Below are 16,014 nucleotides of genomic sequence, written 5' to 3'. Positions count from 1 at the left end.
TTTTCTTTCATCACATTCTCAAAAATGCCACAAGGTATAAACAAAAACAAAAAATTCAAAGGCAACCAATGAGCTAACAAAACGAACACAGATCTATATCTCACAATATCTCATCCCATCATCCTCTCTGACCCTTTTCCATGACATGTAGATGTGTACAAATGCAAGCTATAAACAGCACTAACTATAGTTATTGCTATTAACAACAACAGAAAACAAAAAGAAATTACATATGAACAAATAAACATTAGCACCTCACCCAACAAATTTAACCTCGGCGGAGCAGCTATATTACTAGAACACAATAAAAATCCTACCAAACACAGAATTGGACTTTTTATCAAAAACCCCTTATTTATATACAGATTTCGATAACCAGAATGACTATAAAAAACATTAACAAGGCTAAATATCCCAGAAGAACATAACCCATGCCCAATTATAATAAACAAAGCACCTTTTACCCCTATTCTAATGTTTCTTAGACAACCCAAAGTAACCAACCTTATATGACCTACAGAAGAGTATGCTACTAAACATTTTATATCCGTCTGACGACAACATACCAATCTTGCATAAAAACCACCAACTATCCCTACGCATAGTATCAGATTATAACATTTTAACCCCAAATTTACACTTATTACTATTAACAACCGCAATATCCCATATCCACCCAGTTTTAATACTACCCCAGCCAAAACCATTGATCCAGCAACAGGAGCCTCTACATGAGCCTTAGGTAACCATAAATGAAAAGGATATACAGGCAACTTAATTAGAAACCCAATCATAAAAACCCACCAAAACATTCTAACCTTTTTATTCACATTCCTTCCTAATCTTAATATATTATCCCTCATTCCTCTATAAAAAAGAAGACAAATCCCAAACAAGAAAAAAAGAGAACCAAATACCGTATAGATAAACATATAAGTTCTTGCCTCTATCCGCTCAAACTGATATCCTCACCCTATAATAACCAAAATTAAAGGAATCAAAGCAGACTCAAAAAAAAAGAAAAACCCTAGAAAACTAGAAGTACAAAAAGCAAAAACTAACACTATTAATAATCTTAAATTTAAAAAATAAAACAAAGAAGTTCGTATTACCCTTTTTCTTCTAACTAAGCTTAACAATATAATAAAAATCCTCAAAACCCTTAACCTATAGGATAAAAAATCATATCTAAGACTACCCCCCATTCTAATTACCTCATCATTGATTACTCCTATCTCTATAACCCCTACTATTAACAAAGCCCTCAAACTTAAAAGCCTCAACATTTTATTTCTAACAATACAAAGAAAGATTCATACTAATATTATACTTACTGCCACATAAACTACCCTCATCTTCTTCAAACACATCTCTCTCTACCACCAAAAAGTAAATAGTCTTATCTAGTATCAATATACAACCTAGCCTATCCCTCTTTCTGCCACAACTTCTTCTTGCCGAGTCATTAGACACCCCCTATCCTTATATTCTTAACATCTTAGCTCCATTTTCCTGTATTTTTCCATTTTGCCTTTCCAGGAGTTTTCCACTACAAGACTTTGAATTAATACAAAGTTTTTATCTATTATTATACTTATTGACACACATTTAGCCTATTAACTGATTGGCCCGCCTTTAACCCCATTAGAATATAGAAAACGACATCCTCTCCCACCAAATCAAACAAAACAAAAACCACAAAAATTAATTCACCATTTTCTATTTAAACAAATTTGCTCTCACGACTACACACCAACTTTTTGAAACCCTCAACAACCCCTAAACCACTAGTATAAAAAAGAATAAATTACCTTAGCAACTTCTTATTTTCTCCCCAACCCCCTGCCTCTTTCCACACGTTCTTTTCACCTTCACTTCATTCTATTTTTTTATTTCTCATCCCACATCCACCTTTCCAGACCTTCTTTACTCGCTTACGAACCTAAAGATTTAAACAAAATTCCCGCCTACCTAACACTTTTCTTACTGACACAAATTCAACCCATTTTATTGTAATTGATCCACCCCTTTAACCCACATGAATTCAAGGTAATGACCTATTTCCATGAGCCGGCAAAGGAAAAAAATTCATTGAACCAGACCACTCAATTTCAGCTATAGTATGAGAAGAAAATACAACACCTCGTTGACTCACCATAGCCTCCCATACAACAAAAATAAAATATAACAAAGACCCAAAAGAAATTAAAGCACCATAAGAAGATACCCAATGCCATGTAGAATAACAATCTGGATAATCACAATAACGACGCGGTATCCCTTTTAATCCTAAGAAATGCTGGGGAAAGAATGTTAAATTCACTCCTAAAAATATTAAATAAAAATGAACTTTAGATCACTTTTTATGAAAGTTTACACCATAAAACAAAGGAAATCAATGGTTCAACCCACAAAAAATACCGAATACAGCCCCTATCGACAAGACATAATGGAAATGTGCTGTTACATAATATGTATCATGTAATGTTACATCCAAAGAAGAACTAGAAAGTATAATTCCCGTAAGTCCCCCAACAGTAAACAAAAATAAAAAACCAGTCCTTCACAAAACAGATGTAGTTAACTTAATTTTTCTTCCTCCTATTGTAGCCATCCAACTAAAAACTTTCACACCCGTAGGAACAGCGATTACTATTGTAGCTGATGTAAAATAAGTTCGTGTGTCTACATTTAAACCCACAGTAAATATATGATGGGCCCACACCACACAACCTATAACACCAATACCAACTATAGCATATAATATCCCAACCGAACCAAAAACAGAATCTTTACCAGAATAATGCATAATTACTTTTGACATCACACCAAACGCCGGAAGAATAAGAATGTACACCTCAGGATGACCAAAAAACCAAAATACATGCTGAAATAAAACAGGATCTCCCCCTCCAATAGGATCAAAAAACCTAGTATTGAAATTTCGATCAAACAACAATATAGTAATCCCACCAGCCAGAACTGGCACAGAAATAATTAAAAGAACACCGGTTACGGTAATCCTCCACAAATACAACTCAGATTTCTCACCCTTTATTTTTATTGTAGGCATATTCTTATTAGTCCTCACAAAATTAATCGAACCTAATAAAGAACTCAATCCAATTAAATGTAAAGACGTAATCAAAATATCAACAGCAGGCCCAGTATGGTACAACCCAGAAGATAAAGGTGGATAAATAGTTCAACCTGTCCCAGCTCCTTTCTCCGTTATAAACGACAAAATAAGTAAGTACAAAGCATTAGGTGCCAACCAAAATCTCAAATTATTTAAACGAGGAAAAATTAAATCAACACCACCAATACATAATGGAAGTAATCAATTCCCAAAAGCACCAATAAGTAAAGGCATTACAGCAAAAAAAATTATTACTAATGCATGAGTTGTTACTACAACATTATATAACCTTTCATTTTTCAAAAAATTACCCCCGGGATGAGAAAGCTGAATTCGAATAATTAACCTAAGCCTTCTCCCCATTAACCCAGCTCATATCCCAGAAAGTAAATACAAAGTACCAATATCTTTATGATTAGTAGACATAAATCATCGAGAAATATTATCACAAAAAACTTACTCCGTTATCATCTTTTAAACCTATAATACTCACAATCTATATAACTAATAACTACTCTGTATAACTCAAACAACAAAGTAAACCTTAAAAAAAGAAATAATCAATATTGAGGATTACGAATTAATGCCACATTTATATATCTTACAAATTTAATCTACTTGCTATTTTATCCTATGAAGACAAGCCTAACTTATCACTAAACATTCCCCCCATCCAAAAATAAGCAATTAGTCATACCCCTAGCCACACCACATCAACAAAGTGTCAATATCATAAACAAGCTTCCAATCCAAAATGACGGTCTTTAGAAAAATGGCCTAATCACATCCGACTCAACCTAACAATTAACCAAGTAGTTCCTACCATAACATGAGCACCATGGAACCCAGTTAGCATATAAAAAGTTCTTCCGTACACTCTATCCGCAATTCTAAAAGGACTAAAAAAATACTCATGACCTTGCCCAATTAAAAATATTACACCACAAGAGATAGTAATTACCATATTGATCAGACATCAAGAATCATAACCTTGTGTTCGAATTGAGTTGTGAACATAAGTACAAAATGACCCGCTTCTAATTAACAAAAAAGTGTTGAATAGGGCAGTAGATAACGGATCTAACGTCCGAATCCCTAAAGGAGGTCACTCGCACCCAAGATTTCCAGAAGGACTTAGACAACTATGAAAAAGTGCCCAAAAAAACGAAAAAAAGAATATAATTTCAGAAAAGATAAAAAGGCCAACTCCATCTCGGTATCTCTTAATTACAAACTGAGTCTGCACACCCATATCCCCTTCACGCAAAACATCTGTTCATCACAGAATCGCAGTAATAATTAACACCAATAATGTTACAACAAAAAGTTTCTCTGCTTGTATTCGATGTATCCACAACACAAGACTTACACATAACCTATTACAACACACACCTACAATTAATGGCCAAGGCCTTGGCCCTGGGACATAATATCGAGTAAAAGGACTTCGATGCATTAAATAGAGTTAGAAACACCTATAGCGCCACAAGCCATCATTCTTCACATAAACTATCTATTTTTATCAGGCACAGGGAAATACCACCTTTCTTATTTTCAATAAGAAGCTCTACTTAAGCTACTTGTACCTTTCCACCCTATAAAGGTTAATGTCAACACTTAAGGAGCATAGATCCTTCGCCCTCTTTAGACTACTTTATAAACCAATACAGATTACAATCTGGAATAAGTTGTTCCTTGCGTACCAAACCCATCAATATTATAAACAGAAGATAGAAACTGAACTAGCTCACGCCGTTCTGAACTCAGCTCATGTTAGGAATTAAAGGTTGAACAAACCCACACACTTGAACTGATACACCCAAGGGTTACCTAAAGCCAACATCGAGGTCGAAAACTTTTTTTCTAATGTCTTCTATCAAAAAAAATTTCGCTGTTATCCCTAGAGTAGCTTTCCTTATATGAACACAGTTAAATCCAGTAGGACTAACAAATATTAGAATATCTCCATTCTATAATGCCCCATTAAAATATTAAACCATCGTTTTAGAAAGTTATATCTATTAAGCTTCATAGGGTCTTGTCGTCTTTCTGCCTTATTAAAGTTTCTTCACTTTAAAAATAATTTCAACTTAATCCTGTGACACAGAATCTCCCACGTAAACCCATTCATCCCATCCCCCAATTAAAGGGCAAATTATCGCGCTACCTTAGGACACTCACGTTAATGCCGCCGTTTATAAATATTTTCTATTTACACCGGGCAGGGCCTACCCGTAATCACTTTCTACGAGAAATGTTTTTGTTAAACAGTCGAGGATAAAATGTTTGCCGAGTTCATTACAGGAACTTACAAAAACAATATATTAAATTAGAATTCCATTTTACAAAGGAATTTTTCTACCACTTTACTCATTCTTATCAGTATTACTACTCTTTAAAGTATAAGCTTATATTTCCCATAAACTCTAAAAAAGAATTCTTACAAAAACAAGATAGTTTTTATGACAAACTAAAAAAAATGACTAATATAAAGACTATTTAAAACTCTAATTACAACAAGAATTTCTTTAATTCACCCCAACACCCAGCTTATCCCAGATGATTTGAATCTACGAAAATAGACAATACTAAATATTTTTTTAAGCTAACCAGATATCAAAAGAAGCAAATAGCATATCACTTTTACTTGATTTTTTTATTTTTCTTTACCACGAAAAATAAATTAAATTCAAGTAACTTATCTTTTTTCGGGAAACAGTTATACACTCATTTTCTAAAAAAACCCTTATACAAAAGGTACGGACCTTAACCCCTACTAATCTAGACTCTACAATCCTTTACAGTAAAGTAAAATAAATCAACTTAATTTTTTCAGTGTAAATGAAATGTAATCTCTATTATACTATTTTACCAAACCTAAAACCTCTACACTGCTTAGTTTATAGCATTCACTACATTTACTATTTCTAGAACTCTCACATGGAAGGCGAGTATAATCTTATTTTTACTATAAATGTAAATAAGCACCAGAGAAACTTTTCTCAATCTTTAGAACATCAAACTAACTGGATCATACCCACGCAGTACTTATATTATAATTTAGCTACACTTTCCAGTACAACTACTTTGTTACGACTTATCACAGATTATCTCTCCGCAAGCGACGGGCGATTAGTACTCATCCGAAAATATTCAAACAATCATTATATGACTGATTTACTTACAAGTCCTTCCTCCACAATTAATTTCTTTTAATCTATGTAAGACTCAAAACATAATTCTTAAATTACAGTAACCCAGAATAACTCCGCCATAGCAGCATGACAATCTGAATTTTTTCTTAATTATAAGATTTTTACCCTAAACCTCTCAATTTAGAGGAAACAACCATACACAAGCTTTTAAGGCGAAGAATAATTCAGGTGGATCGTCCTTTATTACCCAGGTTCCCCTATTTTTTAAATCGGACACCGCCTATTTATTTCCTTTTGACAATTTAATGTTTAGTAAAGTAGAACTCCTAATTTACACTAATAATAACGGGGTATCCAATCCCGGTTTTTGTAATTAGCTACATAAGAAAACCCCCACAGGAATTTTTAGGATATTTAGATAAATCAATTATACTCTTACTAACCTAATAAAATTTCCTCAAATTAAATTTCTAATCTATCTGCTTTAATTTATTATGGATTGAATGTGACCGCGGTGGCTGGCATTCATATTTACCCCCATACTCCCAGAGACTGGACTATAAATTATTACGTTTTCCAAATATAGCTACTAATCTCGTGAAACCCCTGATTCTTCACAAATCTCTTCTAATATTATGAAGCACCTCTAAGAATAAACCAAAAAGCCATAATCAAACCTTCCTTAACCGTCGAAGATATTTCTCCATAAAATGAACCTAAATCATTCACATTATTTCTGTCAGACGGACCCTTCCTCACACTATCATATCTATCATAATATAATAAATCCTTTATCGTTAGTTACTATGCTTATCAGAATTTCCTTGCTTAAACCAAATTAACAAAACATAAATTGCCCTTTTCCCCAGTTTGCTACTCTTAAATATCTCTAAATAACAATTCTCATTATAAAAATTATTCCCCTAAACACAATAAAAAAAAAAAAAATTCTTTTAAGAAAGAAATTTGATTGTAAATTCTCGTTATAACATCTTATTTTTATTCTCATCCAATATACCCCCTTCGGCCCCACTGTCTCTAATATTCCTTTATCACACACTTCATAAATAGATTTTCTAAGGTCAAAAAATATCTTTTTGATTACATGAGTTACTAACTCTAAGTATCATATTCTAAATAAAAAAGAAGAACACTTTTTATGATCATAAGATGGCCCTTTTCCCCAGTTTGCTACTCTTAAATAAACTACTCCTAACCTAAATAGAATTCTTAAAACTAATATCTCCCCTAATGATGAACTCCTGTAATAAATCAACCTCTCAGTAATTGGACATATTATTTTACCCAAAAATAATGCCCCAAAACCAAGCCTTAAATAAGGGATTAGAAGTTTTATTGGCTCTTTTACTCTCAAACATCCTAACATAACTTTGTTTTCTCCAAACCTTACTATTCATACCATTCGTATTCTGTAAATTCTAGTCAACCCTAACCCAGGCATTATAACAAAAAAGCAGAAAAAATTGATTTTTCTATTATACACTAAATCAACAATTATATCCTTAGAAAAAAACCCACTTATAAATGGAAGACCTGAAAGTGAACACCTCGCAATAAATATAGAAACTATTCTAAAAGGCATATTTGCTCAGCAATTTCCTATTCTACGAATATCTTGGCAACTTTTTATAGAATGAATAACTACCCCTGCTGACAAAAAAAGAAGTGCTTTAAACAATGCATGCATTACTAAATGAAAAAAAGAAGCATAAACCAACCCATGAGATAAAGAAAATATTATTACACTTAATTGCCTTAAAGTTGATAATGCAATAATTTTCTTTATATCAAAACAAAAAATTGCTGCGCTTCTAGCTAACACCAAAGTAAACAACCTTAGTAACTTTAACACTAATATTATTTCCCCTCTCTTTCTTATTACTGGATACGCACGAATAAGTAAATATACACCCGCTGTAACTAACGTGGAAGAATGAACCAAAGAAGACACAGGAGTGGGAGCAGCCATAGCAGCCGGTAACCAAGCACAAAAAGGTATCTGCGCACTCTTAGTTATTCCACCAAAAATAAGCGCACAAATAAAAAAGACACTTATAAAAGATCCTCTGAAATTATACAAAACTCACATATTTTCTACTCTTCCTCACAAAGAAATTCTTAACAAGATTAACCCATCCCCAATCCGATTCGTCAATGCCGTTAACAAGCTCCCTGACAAAGACCTAGAATTTTGATAATGTGCAACTAACAAAAAAGAAGTTAATCCTAACCCATCCCACCCAATTAACAACGTAATTAAATTAGGAATTAAAATTATAAATATTATTGATCCAACAAATAAATAAACCAAGTATATAAAACGGAAAAAATATTTCTCATCATCTATATACCAATAGCAGTATATTAATACTCTACCAGAAATAATTATGATAGTCCCAATGAATATCACCCCAATTCTATCAACCAATAAATTAATAGACAATCCTATACCCCCTAAATCCCACAACATAAACTCCATAAAATAGACACTCTTTATCACTCTTCTTAATAAAATAAAGCAATACCCAAAAACCACTATGAATAATATTTTTTGATAAACTTTCCTAAATACAACAGAAAAAGACTCTTTTATCATCACAGCTATCCTATATTAAGGAATCTTAAGATTAAAAATCTAACGCTTCTTTCTAAAGCTTTAACTATAAATCTTAAGCTCATTTGTTATATATTTTACTTCCCACAATTTTTATACCAGGAAAAAGACTTCAGTCTATATTCTAGTTTGAAACAAGATATTTTCATTTAAATTATCTTCCTAAAACTAAAACCTTTTTATATTTCATTTTCCCCTCATTACTTGACCCAAACTTAGACTCAATTTGGTAACTTTAAATTTGCAATTTAACGTTATAACTTTAACTACTAGGTCCGTTTACTAGATTGATCGTAAAGGAACCCGTTTTTTTATTACTAAATAAGAAACACATAATATAATAAACAAAAGAAATAAAGCTATAAAAACAAAAACATCTCAATAATGAGAAAACCTCATAAAATGAAACTGCAGTTCTTGAGCTACATGCCCACGTAAAAAACCCGACTTTACAGGTAATATCCCAACTAACACTACCAGAACTCCTATAAACCTTAACCTTATAAAAAACGTTTTCGTTTTAAAATTATACATTTCATTAGGAAATACACTAAGAACGTAAACAAATAAAACTATGAGCCCTCCCACATATCTTATAAATAACAAAAATCCAAGAAATCTTCTAATGTTAACCCCAATAATTAAACAAACTAGTATTGAAGAAATTAAAAGAACTAACCCCAGTAAGTAAGGTTGACTAACAAAAACAACCGACCAACACAATCTAACTACTACCAAATGCAAATAAATAAATTCCATTGTTAGACCATTCAGGCTTTCTTCATTAACCTCCTTCACTAACCTGCTCTAGTCTTTAGACAATTTTAGATTAACAATCTAATGTTTTCAATTAAACTATAAAGCATAATTTCAAATCCGTCTTAATAAAGGAAACAAATTTTTTCATAAATAAGGCTTAAACTTACCGCATTTTTCTGCCACTTTACTTAAACTCTAATTTATCCCCTCTTATAATATTTAAAGAGCTCTACAAAGCACCAACAACTCCCAAAGCTACTGTTCTAATTTAAACTATCTTTAACAAATTCATAACAATAATAAAATGAAAGAAAATGAACAACCTCATTTATAGTAAAGTTAGCAGCCCTACTACGATCTACTCTTTCACTCAAAGGAAAGACTTTATCTTTTCTATGAAGATCAAAACTTCATGTACACCATATATACTCCCTTTAAAAAATTTAAAGAGCTATTTTGCCCACTTTAAAGATGAAAACTTTATGTGCATTACACCATTTAAAATGACTTTATCTCTAAGATAGTAATTTTTAAACCTTTCACCACACAAAAACCAATGCCACACCATATAAAAAACAATAACGAACTAACCCCTACTACAAAATTCATCCTACAAAAAATATAAACCAAAAATCTTGACTCCAATTGAAAATAAGAATATTTCTCCATCCTATTCAAAATCATTCTATAGAAAAAAGAAATATAAAACTTTAGCCTTACGATAGATCCCCCCAAACAAATAATCAAAAGAATAGACGGGCATCTTAACATCACAATCAATTTAACAAAAAACCCCATAAAAGGTGGAACACCAGATAACATTAATAGACTTAATATTCCCAATCATCTAACGGAGTACCTTATTAAGCTCCTTTTTCTAACTACCCAACACCTCAAAAAAAATATTAAAACCCTCAACCTATACACCAAATAATAAATAAAAAAAACACCAAAGGAATAAAATAAAGAAAGAATCAGCCAAGAGTTATGAACAAAAGAAGAATAAACTGCCATTCCACGAACTGAATGTTGATTTAATCCCCCAAAGCATCCCACCAACCTTATAAAAATCAATCTTATTACCAAGACCCAAGAACTAGGAAAAAACGAAAACAAAGAAAATGGAGCTAACTTTTGCCATGTTAAAATTATACACCCAATAAACCAATTAGACACAATAACAACGTCCGGAACTCATCTATGAAAAGGAAAAACCCCCGCTTTTAAAAGAATTCCCCCAACAAGAATTAACCTCCCCACTCTATTAAACATTTGAGACACACAAAAAAACCCAAACAATATTAACATAGAACCAATCCTTTGTGCAATAAAGTACTTGATTCTTCCCTGAGCAACACAACACCCTTCAGGATTTATTATAATTAAAAAGCCAAATAAATTAAGTTCTATTCCTAACCACACACCCATTCATCTATTTCTTATAATCCTTACTAAATTACCTAATACAACTAATAACCCACAAGCTCTTAACAAAGGTCTAACTCTTATAAACACTGCCACAACATTTACTCTAANCGACATTACCTAAAAACCTTCATTTATTTACTTACCTACCCCAGACCATCAATTTGGTATCTTCGATTTACAAAACCACTGCTTCTATAAAGCTTCTAGAGCAGTTAACTTACACCTCACCCCTACTAAATAACCCAGTTCAATGACCCTTCTCGTCACTCATGAAAAATTCCTAAAAACAAAACTAAAAGAAAGATAAAACATCTAATAAGCCCCACATAGCTAAACCCCACCCTAATCCTAAGAACCACAGGTATTAACAAAGACAACTCAACATCAAAAACAACAAATAAGACCCCTAAAAGAAAAAAACGAAGAGAAAAAGACCTTCGCGCCCTTAAAATAGGGTCAAACCCACACTCATAAGGGGACGACTTCTCACGTCTCTCAAATGTTTTCTCTGATAATAAAAACCTTACTAGTACTAACACCATCCTTAAAATAAAAAGAAAAATAAACAAAAGAAAACATTCAATCATTTATGAGAGGATACACTCCATAAGAAGATTTACAATCTACCACTATTAAATCAGCCATCTCACAAATACAAAGACAATCTTCTAATTAAATCATTTCCTGACAAACGCACTATCATAACTAATAAAGCTAAGCATACCCTTGCCTCACATACCCCTAAACACATAATTAAGAATACTATTCTTACATTATAACACATTATGATCCTAGCACTATACAACACCCCTAACATTATAAATTCCATTCCAATGAAAATTCTAATAAGATGCCCTTTTTTTAATAACACTACCAAAACACCACTAAAAAATAACAGAAAAAAGAAAATTCTCATTTTGTAAATAAATTAATTCTAGAAAAAAAATCTGATAATAGCTACAAATCCAGTTATTCTCAAAACTACCCTTAATAAAACTTTCCAACACAATCCTATAAGCTGATCATATCGAATTCGGGGAACTGTTCCCCGAATTCACACAAAAAAAAGAACTCATACTATTGTTCTAACCCTCATTAATAACTCATTACCGCCTAAAAAAATAGTAATAAAAAAAATCCTATTAAATAATATAGCCCCATACTCCGCCATAAAAATTATTGCAAAACCTCCTCTTCTATACTCCACATTAAACCCTGATACTAACTCAGACTCCCCCTCAACAAAATCAAACGGAGCGCGATTGGTCTCAGCCAACATACAAGTTACTCAAACCCCTCTCCTCAATAATCTTATAGTAAGAATAGAAAATATATTTTCTTGTCCTATCTTAACCTCCTGCAACCATAATCTCCCAATACAAAACGCTACTATCAAAACCACAAAAGTTATAGGAACTTCATAAGAAATTCTTTGTGCTACCCCCCGAACAGCCCCTAAAAGAGAGTACTTTGAATTAGAAGACCAACCAGCTACTATAACTCCATATACATGGATACCAGATGTTACTAAAAACTGAACAATCCCACACGTAAACACTATCGAAACATAACTATAAGGATAAAGAAACCATAACATCATTCTAGTAAAAAGAATAACAGCAGGACACAAAACGAAAGGAACAACATTAGCAAATCCCGGTATCACATACTCTTTTCTAAAAAGCTTCCCTGCATCCCTAAAAGGCTGCATAATTCCCCTATACCCAACCTTATTAGGCCCCTTACGAATCATAATATAACCTAACACCTTTCGTTCAACAAGAGTATAAAAAGCAACCCTCACCAAAACACAAACAAACGGAAGAATCAACCTTACAAAATAAAGAAGAAAAAGAAAAAGCTTTATCATAAGTAAAAACCTCAAGGTAACTTTAGAATGACAATCTAATATTATAATAATTTAACTACTTTACCCCAATCAAATAAACGAAATAAATAGGAGTTATAAAACACTTTAGGGGCATGAACCCTAGATCCTTTCTTAGATTATCCTACTTTTATTCAATATCTAAGCCTTATGGATTCGTACACCATCTCTTTTGAGCCGAAATCAAAATGCTTCATTAGCAAAGACTTCCTCCACGATTCAACTAAATTAACTAATACCCATAAAAATCCATAAACACATCAACGGGAACAAACTCAATAACAATAGGTATAAATCTATGATTGATCCCACAAATTTCTGAACACTGCCCATATAAAATACAACTCTGACTAATTTTTATAGGAAGTACATTAATCCGTCCAGGAATAGCATCCGCTTTTATCAACGCACCCGGAAGCGCAAAAGAATGAATTACATCCCTCCTTGTAACATAACACGAAATCTGCGCATTAGCAGGAGCCACTAAACGCCAATCAACATCAAGTAATCGATAACCAGAACCCAACTCCACCCCAGAATCACGATCTATATAAGAATCAATAACCATCGTATCCCCATCTTTTAAATTAACCTCATAAGTTCAATACCACTGCTTTCCAACAGCCTTAAACCTTCAGACAGGATCCTTCAAATCATCTATCCGATACAAATTCAAAATTGAAGGACATCATAATAACGCCAAAAGAAACGTTGGTATTGCAGTTCAAGCATACTCCAATATTTGTCGATTTTTAAAATTACGATAAGAATATCTATGATTCATAATCATTATTCCCATATACAAAACAACAATAATAACCAACAATAAAACTATTATCACATAACCATAATATTTAATAATTTCAGAACCAAACTCAGACTCTAATACATCACCAAAAAATATAGCCTCAAACAATGACACAAAAAACCAACACAAAATTCATCACATAAAACAAGACAAAACCGCCAATAATCAAATGCAAATCGATCCTTTTTCTTTAAAGTATTGTTTTAAAGCAACAAGTACCCACGAACTTTTAGTATTGATTTCAAATCAAACATTTATATTGCTCTATCTAGAGAAAATCAACTTATCCCAAAGACCAGTTAACATAGGAGGAAAAATCAAAGTCGAAAAATAAATACCAGTATATACCTGACCTATTCTAATAAAAGGCTCTCGCACAGGTATTTGCCCAACCCAAATTAACCTCAAAAAATTTACAACAAAACACCAAAACAGCATCTGTCTTACGGGATAAAATGCAAACCTACGAAACTTCCCAGTATGAATAAAAGGATATAGATACAATCCAGTTACTGAAGCAAGTAAGGCAAGCACCCCACTAAGCTTATGAGGAATTGAACGTAACATAGCATAAGCAAACAAAAAATATCACTCCGGCTCTACCTGTAAAGGAGTGTGATAAGGGTCTGCTGGATGATAATTGATTTTATTTACTACCAGTTCAGGATTTACACAAACAAAATATATCAAAGCTCAACCAAAACAAACAAACCCAAAAATATCTTTGACAGTGTAAAATGGATGAAAAGGAATACATATTGAATCCCTTCTAATACCCAAAGGATTATTTCTCCCATTCTCATGAAGAAAAAATAAATGCAAAGTCGAAAAAACAATAATGACAAAAGGAAGAAGAAAGTGAAAAATAAAAAATCGCTGTAAAGTATACCCCCTAACGCTTCAATGCCCCCAAATAGTAAACAACAAATTTTGAGAAATATACGGGATCACAGTAAACAAATTAGAAATCACAGTTACACCTCAAAACGATATCTGACCCCAAGGCAATCTATACCCTAAAAATGCTTCTGCCATCACCAACAAAAACAGAGTCACACCCACTAACCAAACGTGCTTACTTAAATAAGACCCATAATAAATCCCACGACCAATATGAACATACAAACAAACGAAGAACATAGAACACCCACCAACATGAACATTCCGCAAAAACCAACCCTTATTCACATCACGCATAATATGATAGACAGAATCAAAAGCTATTGCCTCATGAGGGATAAAATGAAGAGATAATAAAATTCCACTAACTACCTGAATAACAATACACAAACCTAACATAGAACCAAATCTCCAAAATATATTTAAATTAATTGGACATGGTAAATCATATAACCTATTATTCAAAATTTTCAATAATCAATGACGTTTCCGAAGAGGAAGTATATTTCCAGACATTACTTTGATATAGCCAAAAACTATTCTTATAGGTTTCCAACCTATTTACAAAAACACACTATCAAAAAATTTCTATTTCCTATGTTCATCAGCATACAAACATAATAGAGTACAAAAAATATATCTCTGAATAAACCTAACAGCCACCTCTAAAGAAAAAATAGCAAAACCTAACACTCTAACAACTATAAACCCTACAACCCCAACAATCCTAAAAGAAAATGCAAGATTTAACGCAGCATTCCCTAATAATAACATAATAACCTTACCAGTAGCCATATTTATAGCTAATCGAATAACTAAAGTAATTGGACGCAATAAATTTGTAATAATCTCTAAAAGCACCATAAATGGAGCTAACCCCTCAGGACAACCTCTTGGAACCAGCAAAGCCATATTCTGAATAAACCTTGTAAAAACCCTAGAAGTAATAATACACAGCCAAATCACAGACGCAAAAGTAAAGCCAAACGAAAAATGTGCCCTCACCCTAAAAAAATAAGGAATTCTATTAGAAACATTTACCCTTAGTATAATTGAAAAAAGACTCACAACTAATAGAGGAAAACCTGAAATATACAAACCCCTTCCCCTCTCACCAATCAATTTCAAACATTTCTGTAAAAATGAATAATACATCACTTTAATCCTAGTTATCTTTACCCATAATGATGATCTCACGATAAACAAAGGAATAAACAATGAATATCCCCAGACAAAATACCACCTTTTTTCAAATGTATTAAAATTATAATCATCAAACATAGAAAAAACATCTATTAACAT

General features: G+C 32.5%; 13 protein-coding genes and 25 non-coding genes across 38 annotated transcripts; all 38 read right to left on the bottom strand. All coding sequences in view use genetic code 5, as the record gives it.

Annotated features, from left to right (window-relative positions):
- Positions 1 to 31: 31 nt before the first annotated feature.
- On the bottom strand, positions 32 to 1,370 carry ND4 (NADH dehydrogenase subunit 4). Its single transcript has one exon. A coding segment is annotated over exon 1 (1,339 nt).
- A 659-nt stretch (positions 1,371 to 2,029) lies between these two features.
- On the bottom strand, positions 2,030 to 3,565 carry COX1 (cytochrome c oxidase subunit I). Its single transcript has one exon. It carries the CDS (start codon positions 3,563 to 3,565, stop codon positions 2,030 to 2,032), a length of 1,536 nt encoding a protein of 511 aa, YP_006576254.1.
- A 38-nt stretch (positions 3,566 to 3,603) lies between these two features.
- Positions 3,604 to 3,753, bottom strand: ATP8 (ATP synthase F0 subunit 8). The gene has a single exon. The coding sequence runs from the start codon at positions 3,751 to 3,753 to the stop codon at positions 3,604 to 3,606; it is 150 nt and encodes a 49-aa protein (YP_006576253.1).
- A 17-nt stretch (positions 3,754 to 3,770) lies between these two features.
- Positions 3,771 to 4,595, bottom strand: COX3 (cytochrome c oxidase subunit III). Its single transcript has one exon. The coding sequence runs from the start codon at positions 4,593 to 4,595 to the stop codon at positions 3,771 to 3,773; it is 825 nt and encodes a 274-aa protein (YP_006576252.1).
- Positions 4,596 to 4,658, bottom strand: trnH. Its single transcript has one exon. It is a non-coding gene; the product is annotated as a tRNA-His (tRNA).
- A 5-nt stretch (positions 4,659 to 4,663) lies between these two features.
- On the bottom strand, positions 4,664 to 4,726 carry trnF. Its single transcript has one exon. It is a non-coding gene; the product is annotated as a tRNA-Phe (tRNA).
- An 8-nt stretch (positions 4,727 to 4,734) lies between these two features.
- Positions 4,735 to 4,798, bottom strand: trnM2. Its single transcript has one exon. It is a non-coding gene; the product is annotated as a tRNA-Met (tRNA).
- Positions 4,799 to 5,945, bottom strand: rrnL. The gene has a single exon. It is a non-coding gene; the product is annotated as a 16S ribosomal RNA (ribosomal RNA).
- On the bottom strand, positions 5,946 to 6,012 carry trnV. Its single transcript has one exon. It is a non-coding gene; the product is annotated as a tRNA-Val (tRNA).
- A 39-nt stretch (positions 6,013 to 6,051) lies between these two features.
- trnG lies at positions 6,052 to 6,118 on the bottom strand. The gene has a single exon. It is a non-coding gene; the product is annotated as a tRNA-Gly (tRNA).
- Positions 6,119 to 6,120: 2 nt separating this feature from the next.
- On the bottom strand, positions 6,121 to 6,189 carry trnI. The gene has a single exon. It is a non-coding gene; the product is annotated as a tRNA-Ile (tRNA).
- Positions 6,190 to 6,977, bottom strand: rrnS. Its single transcript has one exon. It is a non-coding gene; the product is annotated as a 12S ribosomal RNA (ribosomal RNA).
- Positions 6,978 to 7,043, bottom strand: trnL2. The gene has a single exon. It is a non-coding gene; the product is annotated as a tRNA-Leu (tRNA).
- Positions 7,044 to 7,183: 140 nt separating this feature from the next.
- Positions 7,184 to 8,911, bottom strand: ND5 (NADH dehydrogenase subunit 5). The gene has a single exon. The coding sequence runs from the start codon at positions 8,909 to 8,911 to the stop codon at positions 7,184 to 7,186; it is 1,728 nt and encodes a 575-aa protein (YP_006576251.1).
- On the bottom strand, positions 8,912 to 8,979 carry trnK. The gene has a single exon. It is a non-coding gene; the product is annotated as a tRNA-Lys (tRNA).
- Positions 8,980 to 9,028: 49 nt separating this feature from the next.
- On the bottom strand, positions 9,029 to 9,093 carry trnW. The gene has a single exon. It is a non-coding gene; the product is annotated as a tRNA-Trp (tRNA).
- Positions 9,094 to 9,134: 41 nt separating this feature from the next.
- On the bottom strand, positions 9,135 to 9,205 carry trnC. Its single transcript has one exon. It is a non-coding gene; the product is annotated as a tRNA-Cys (tRNA).
- A 6-nt stretch (positions 9,206 to 9,211) lies between these two features.
- On the bottom strand, positions 9,212 to 9,688 carry ND6 (NADH dehydrogenase subunit 6). Its single transcript has one exon. The coding sequence runs from the start codon at positions 9,686 to 9,688 to the stop codon at positions 9,212 to 9,214; it is 477 nt and encodes a 158-aa protein (YP_006576250.1).
- A 43-nt stretch (positions 9,689 to 9,731) lies between these two features.
- On the bottom strand, positions 9,732 to 9,794 carry trnN. The gene has a single exon. It is a non-coding gene; the product is annotated as a tRNA-Asn (tRNA).
- Positions 9,795 to 9,811: 17 nt separating this feature from the next.
- Positions 9,812 to 9,877, bottom strand: trnL1. The gene has a single exon. It is a non-coding gene; the product is annotated as a tRNA-Leu (tRNA).
- A 29-nt stretch (positions 9,878 to 9,906) lies between these two features.
- Positions 9,907 to 9,971, bottom strand: trnP. The gene has a single exon. It is a non-coding gene; the product is annotated as a tRNA-Pro (tRNA).
- Positions 9,972 to 9,993: 22 nt separating this feature from the next.
- Positions 9,994 to 10,060, bottom strand: trnS2. Its single transcript has one exon. It is a non-coding gene; the product is annotated as a tRNA-Ser (tRNA).
- trnQ lies at positions 10,058 to 10,126 on the bottom strand. The gene has a single exon. It is a non-coding gene; the product is annotated as a tRNA-Gln (tRNA).
- A 1-nt stretch (position 10,127) lies between these two features.
- Positions 10,128 to 10,193, bottom strand: trnE. Its single transcript has one exon. It is a non-coding gene; the product is annotated as a tRNA-Glu (tRNA).
- Position 10,194: 1 nt separating this feature from the next.
- On the bottom strand, positions 10,195 to 11,197 carry ND2 (NADH dehydrogenase subunit 2). The gene has a single exon. A coding segment is annotated over exon 1 (1,003 nt).
- A 62-nt stretch (positions 11,198 to 11,259) lies between these two features.
- trnT lies at positions 11,260 to 11,327 on the bottom strand. The gene has a single exon. It is a non-coding gene; the product is annotated as a tRNA-Thr (tRNA).
- A 22-nt stretch (positions 11,328 to 11,349) lies between these two features.
- ND3 (NADH dehydrogenase subunit 3) lies at positions 11,350 to 11,703 on the bottom strand. Its single transcript has one exon. It carries the CDS (start codon positions 11,701 to 11,703, stop codon positions 11,350 to 11,352), a length of 354 nt encoding a protein of 117 aa, YP_006576248.1.
- On the bottom strand, positions 11,703 to 11,768 carry trnY. Its single transcript has one exon. It is a non-coding gene; the product is annotated as a tRNA-Tyr (tRNA).
- Positions 11,768 to 12,041, bottom strand: ND4L (NADH dehydrogenase subunit 4L). Its single transcript has one exon. A coding segment is annotated over exon 1 (274 nt).
- Positions 12,042 to 12,050: 9 nt separating this feature from the next.
- On the bottom strand, positions 12,051 to 12,986 carry ND1 (NADH dehydrogenase subunit 1). The gene has a single exon. The coding sequence runs from the start codon at positions 12,984 to 12,986 to the stop codon at positions 12,051 to 12,053; it is 936 nt and encodes a 311-aa protein (YP_006576246.1).
- trnD lies at positions 12,987 to 13,051 on the bottom strand. The gene has a single exon. It is a non-coding gene; the product is annotated as a tRNA-Asp (tRNA).
- An 18-nt stretch (positions 13,052 to 13,069) lies between these two features.
- Positions 13,070 to 13,134, bottom strand: trnM1. The gene has a single exon. It is a non-coding gene; the product is annotated as a tRNA-Met (tRNA).
- Positions 13,135 to 13,146: 12 nt separating this feature from the next.
- Positions 13,147 to 13,213, bottom strand: trnR. The gene has a single exon. It is a non-coding gene; the product is annotated as a tRNA-Arg (tRNA).
- Positions 13,214 to 13,236: 23 nt separating this feature from the next.
- Positions 13,237 to 13,926, bottom strand: COX2 (cytochrome c oxidase subunit II). The gene has a single exon. The coding sequence runs from the start codon at positions 13,924 to 13,926 to the stop codon at positions 13,237 to 13,239; it is 690 nt and encodes a 229-aa protein (YP_006576245.1).
- A 25-nt stretch (positions 13,927 to 13,951) lies between these two features.
- trnA lies at positions 13,952 to 14,018 on the bottom strand. Its single transcript has one exon. It is a non-coding gene; the product is annotated as a tRNA-Ala (tRNA).
- A 58-nt stretch (positions 14,019 to 14,076) lies between these two features.
- Positions 14,077 to 15,228, bottom strand: CYTB (cytochrome b). Its single transcript has one exon. It carries the CDS (start codon positions 15,226 to 15,228, stop codon positions 14,077 to 14,079), a length of 1,152 nt encoding a protein of 383 aa, YP_006576244.1.
- A 1-nt stretch (position 15,229) lies between these two features.
- Positions 15,230 to 15,295, bottom strand: trnS1. Its single transcript has one exon. It is a non-coding gene; the product is annotated as a tRNA-Ser (tRNA).
- A 5-nt stretch (positions 15,296 to 15,300) lies between these two features.
- Positions 15,301 to 16,014, bottom strand: ATP6 (ATP synthase F0 subunit 6). Its single transcript has one exon. It carries the CDS (start codon positions 16,012 to 16,014, stop codon positions 15,301 to 15,303), a length of 714 nt encoding a protein of 237 aa, YP_006576243.1.

The sequence above is a fragment of the mitochondrial genome of Perna viridis (genome assembly GCF_037379345.1).
Source record: "Perna viridis mitochondrion, complete genome".
NCBI lineage: Eukaryota > Metazoa > Mollusca > Bivalvia > Mytilida > Mytilidae > Perna > Perna viridis.
The sequence above is the reverse complement of the archived record's forward strand: the minus strand, read 5'-3'. Positions and strand labels throughout refer to the sequence as shown.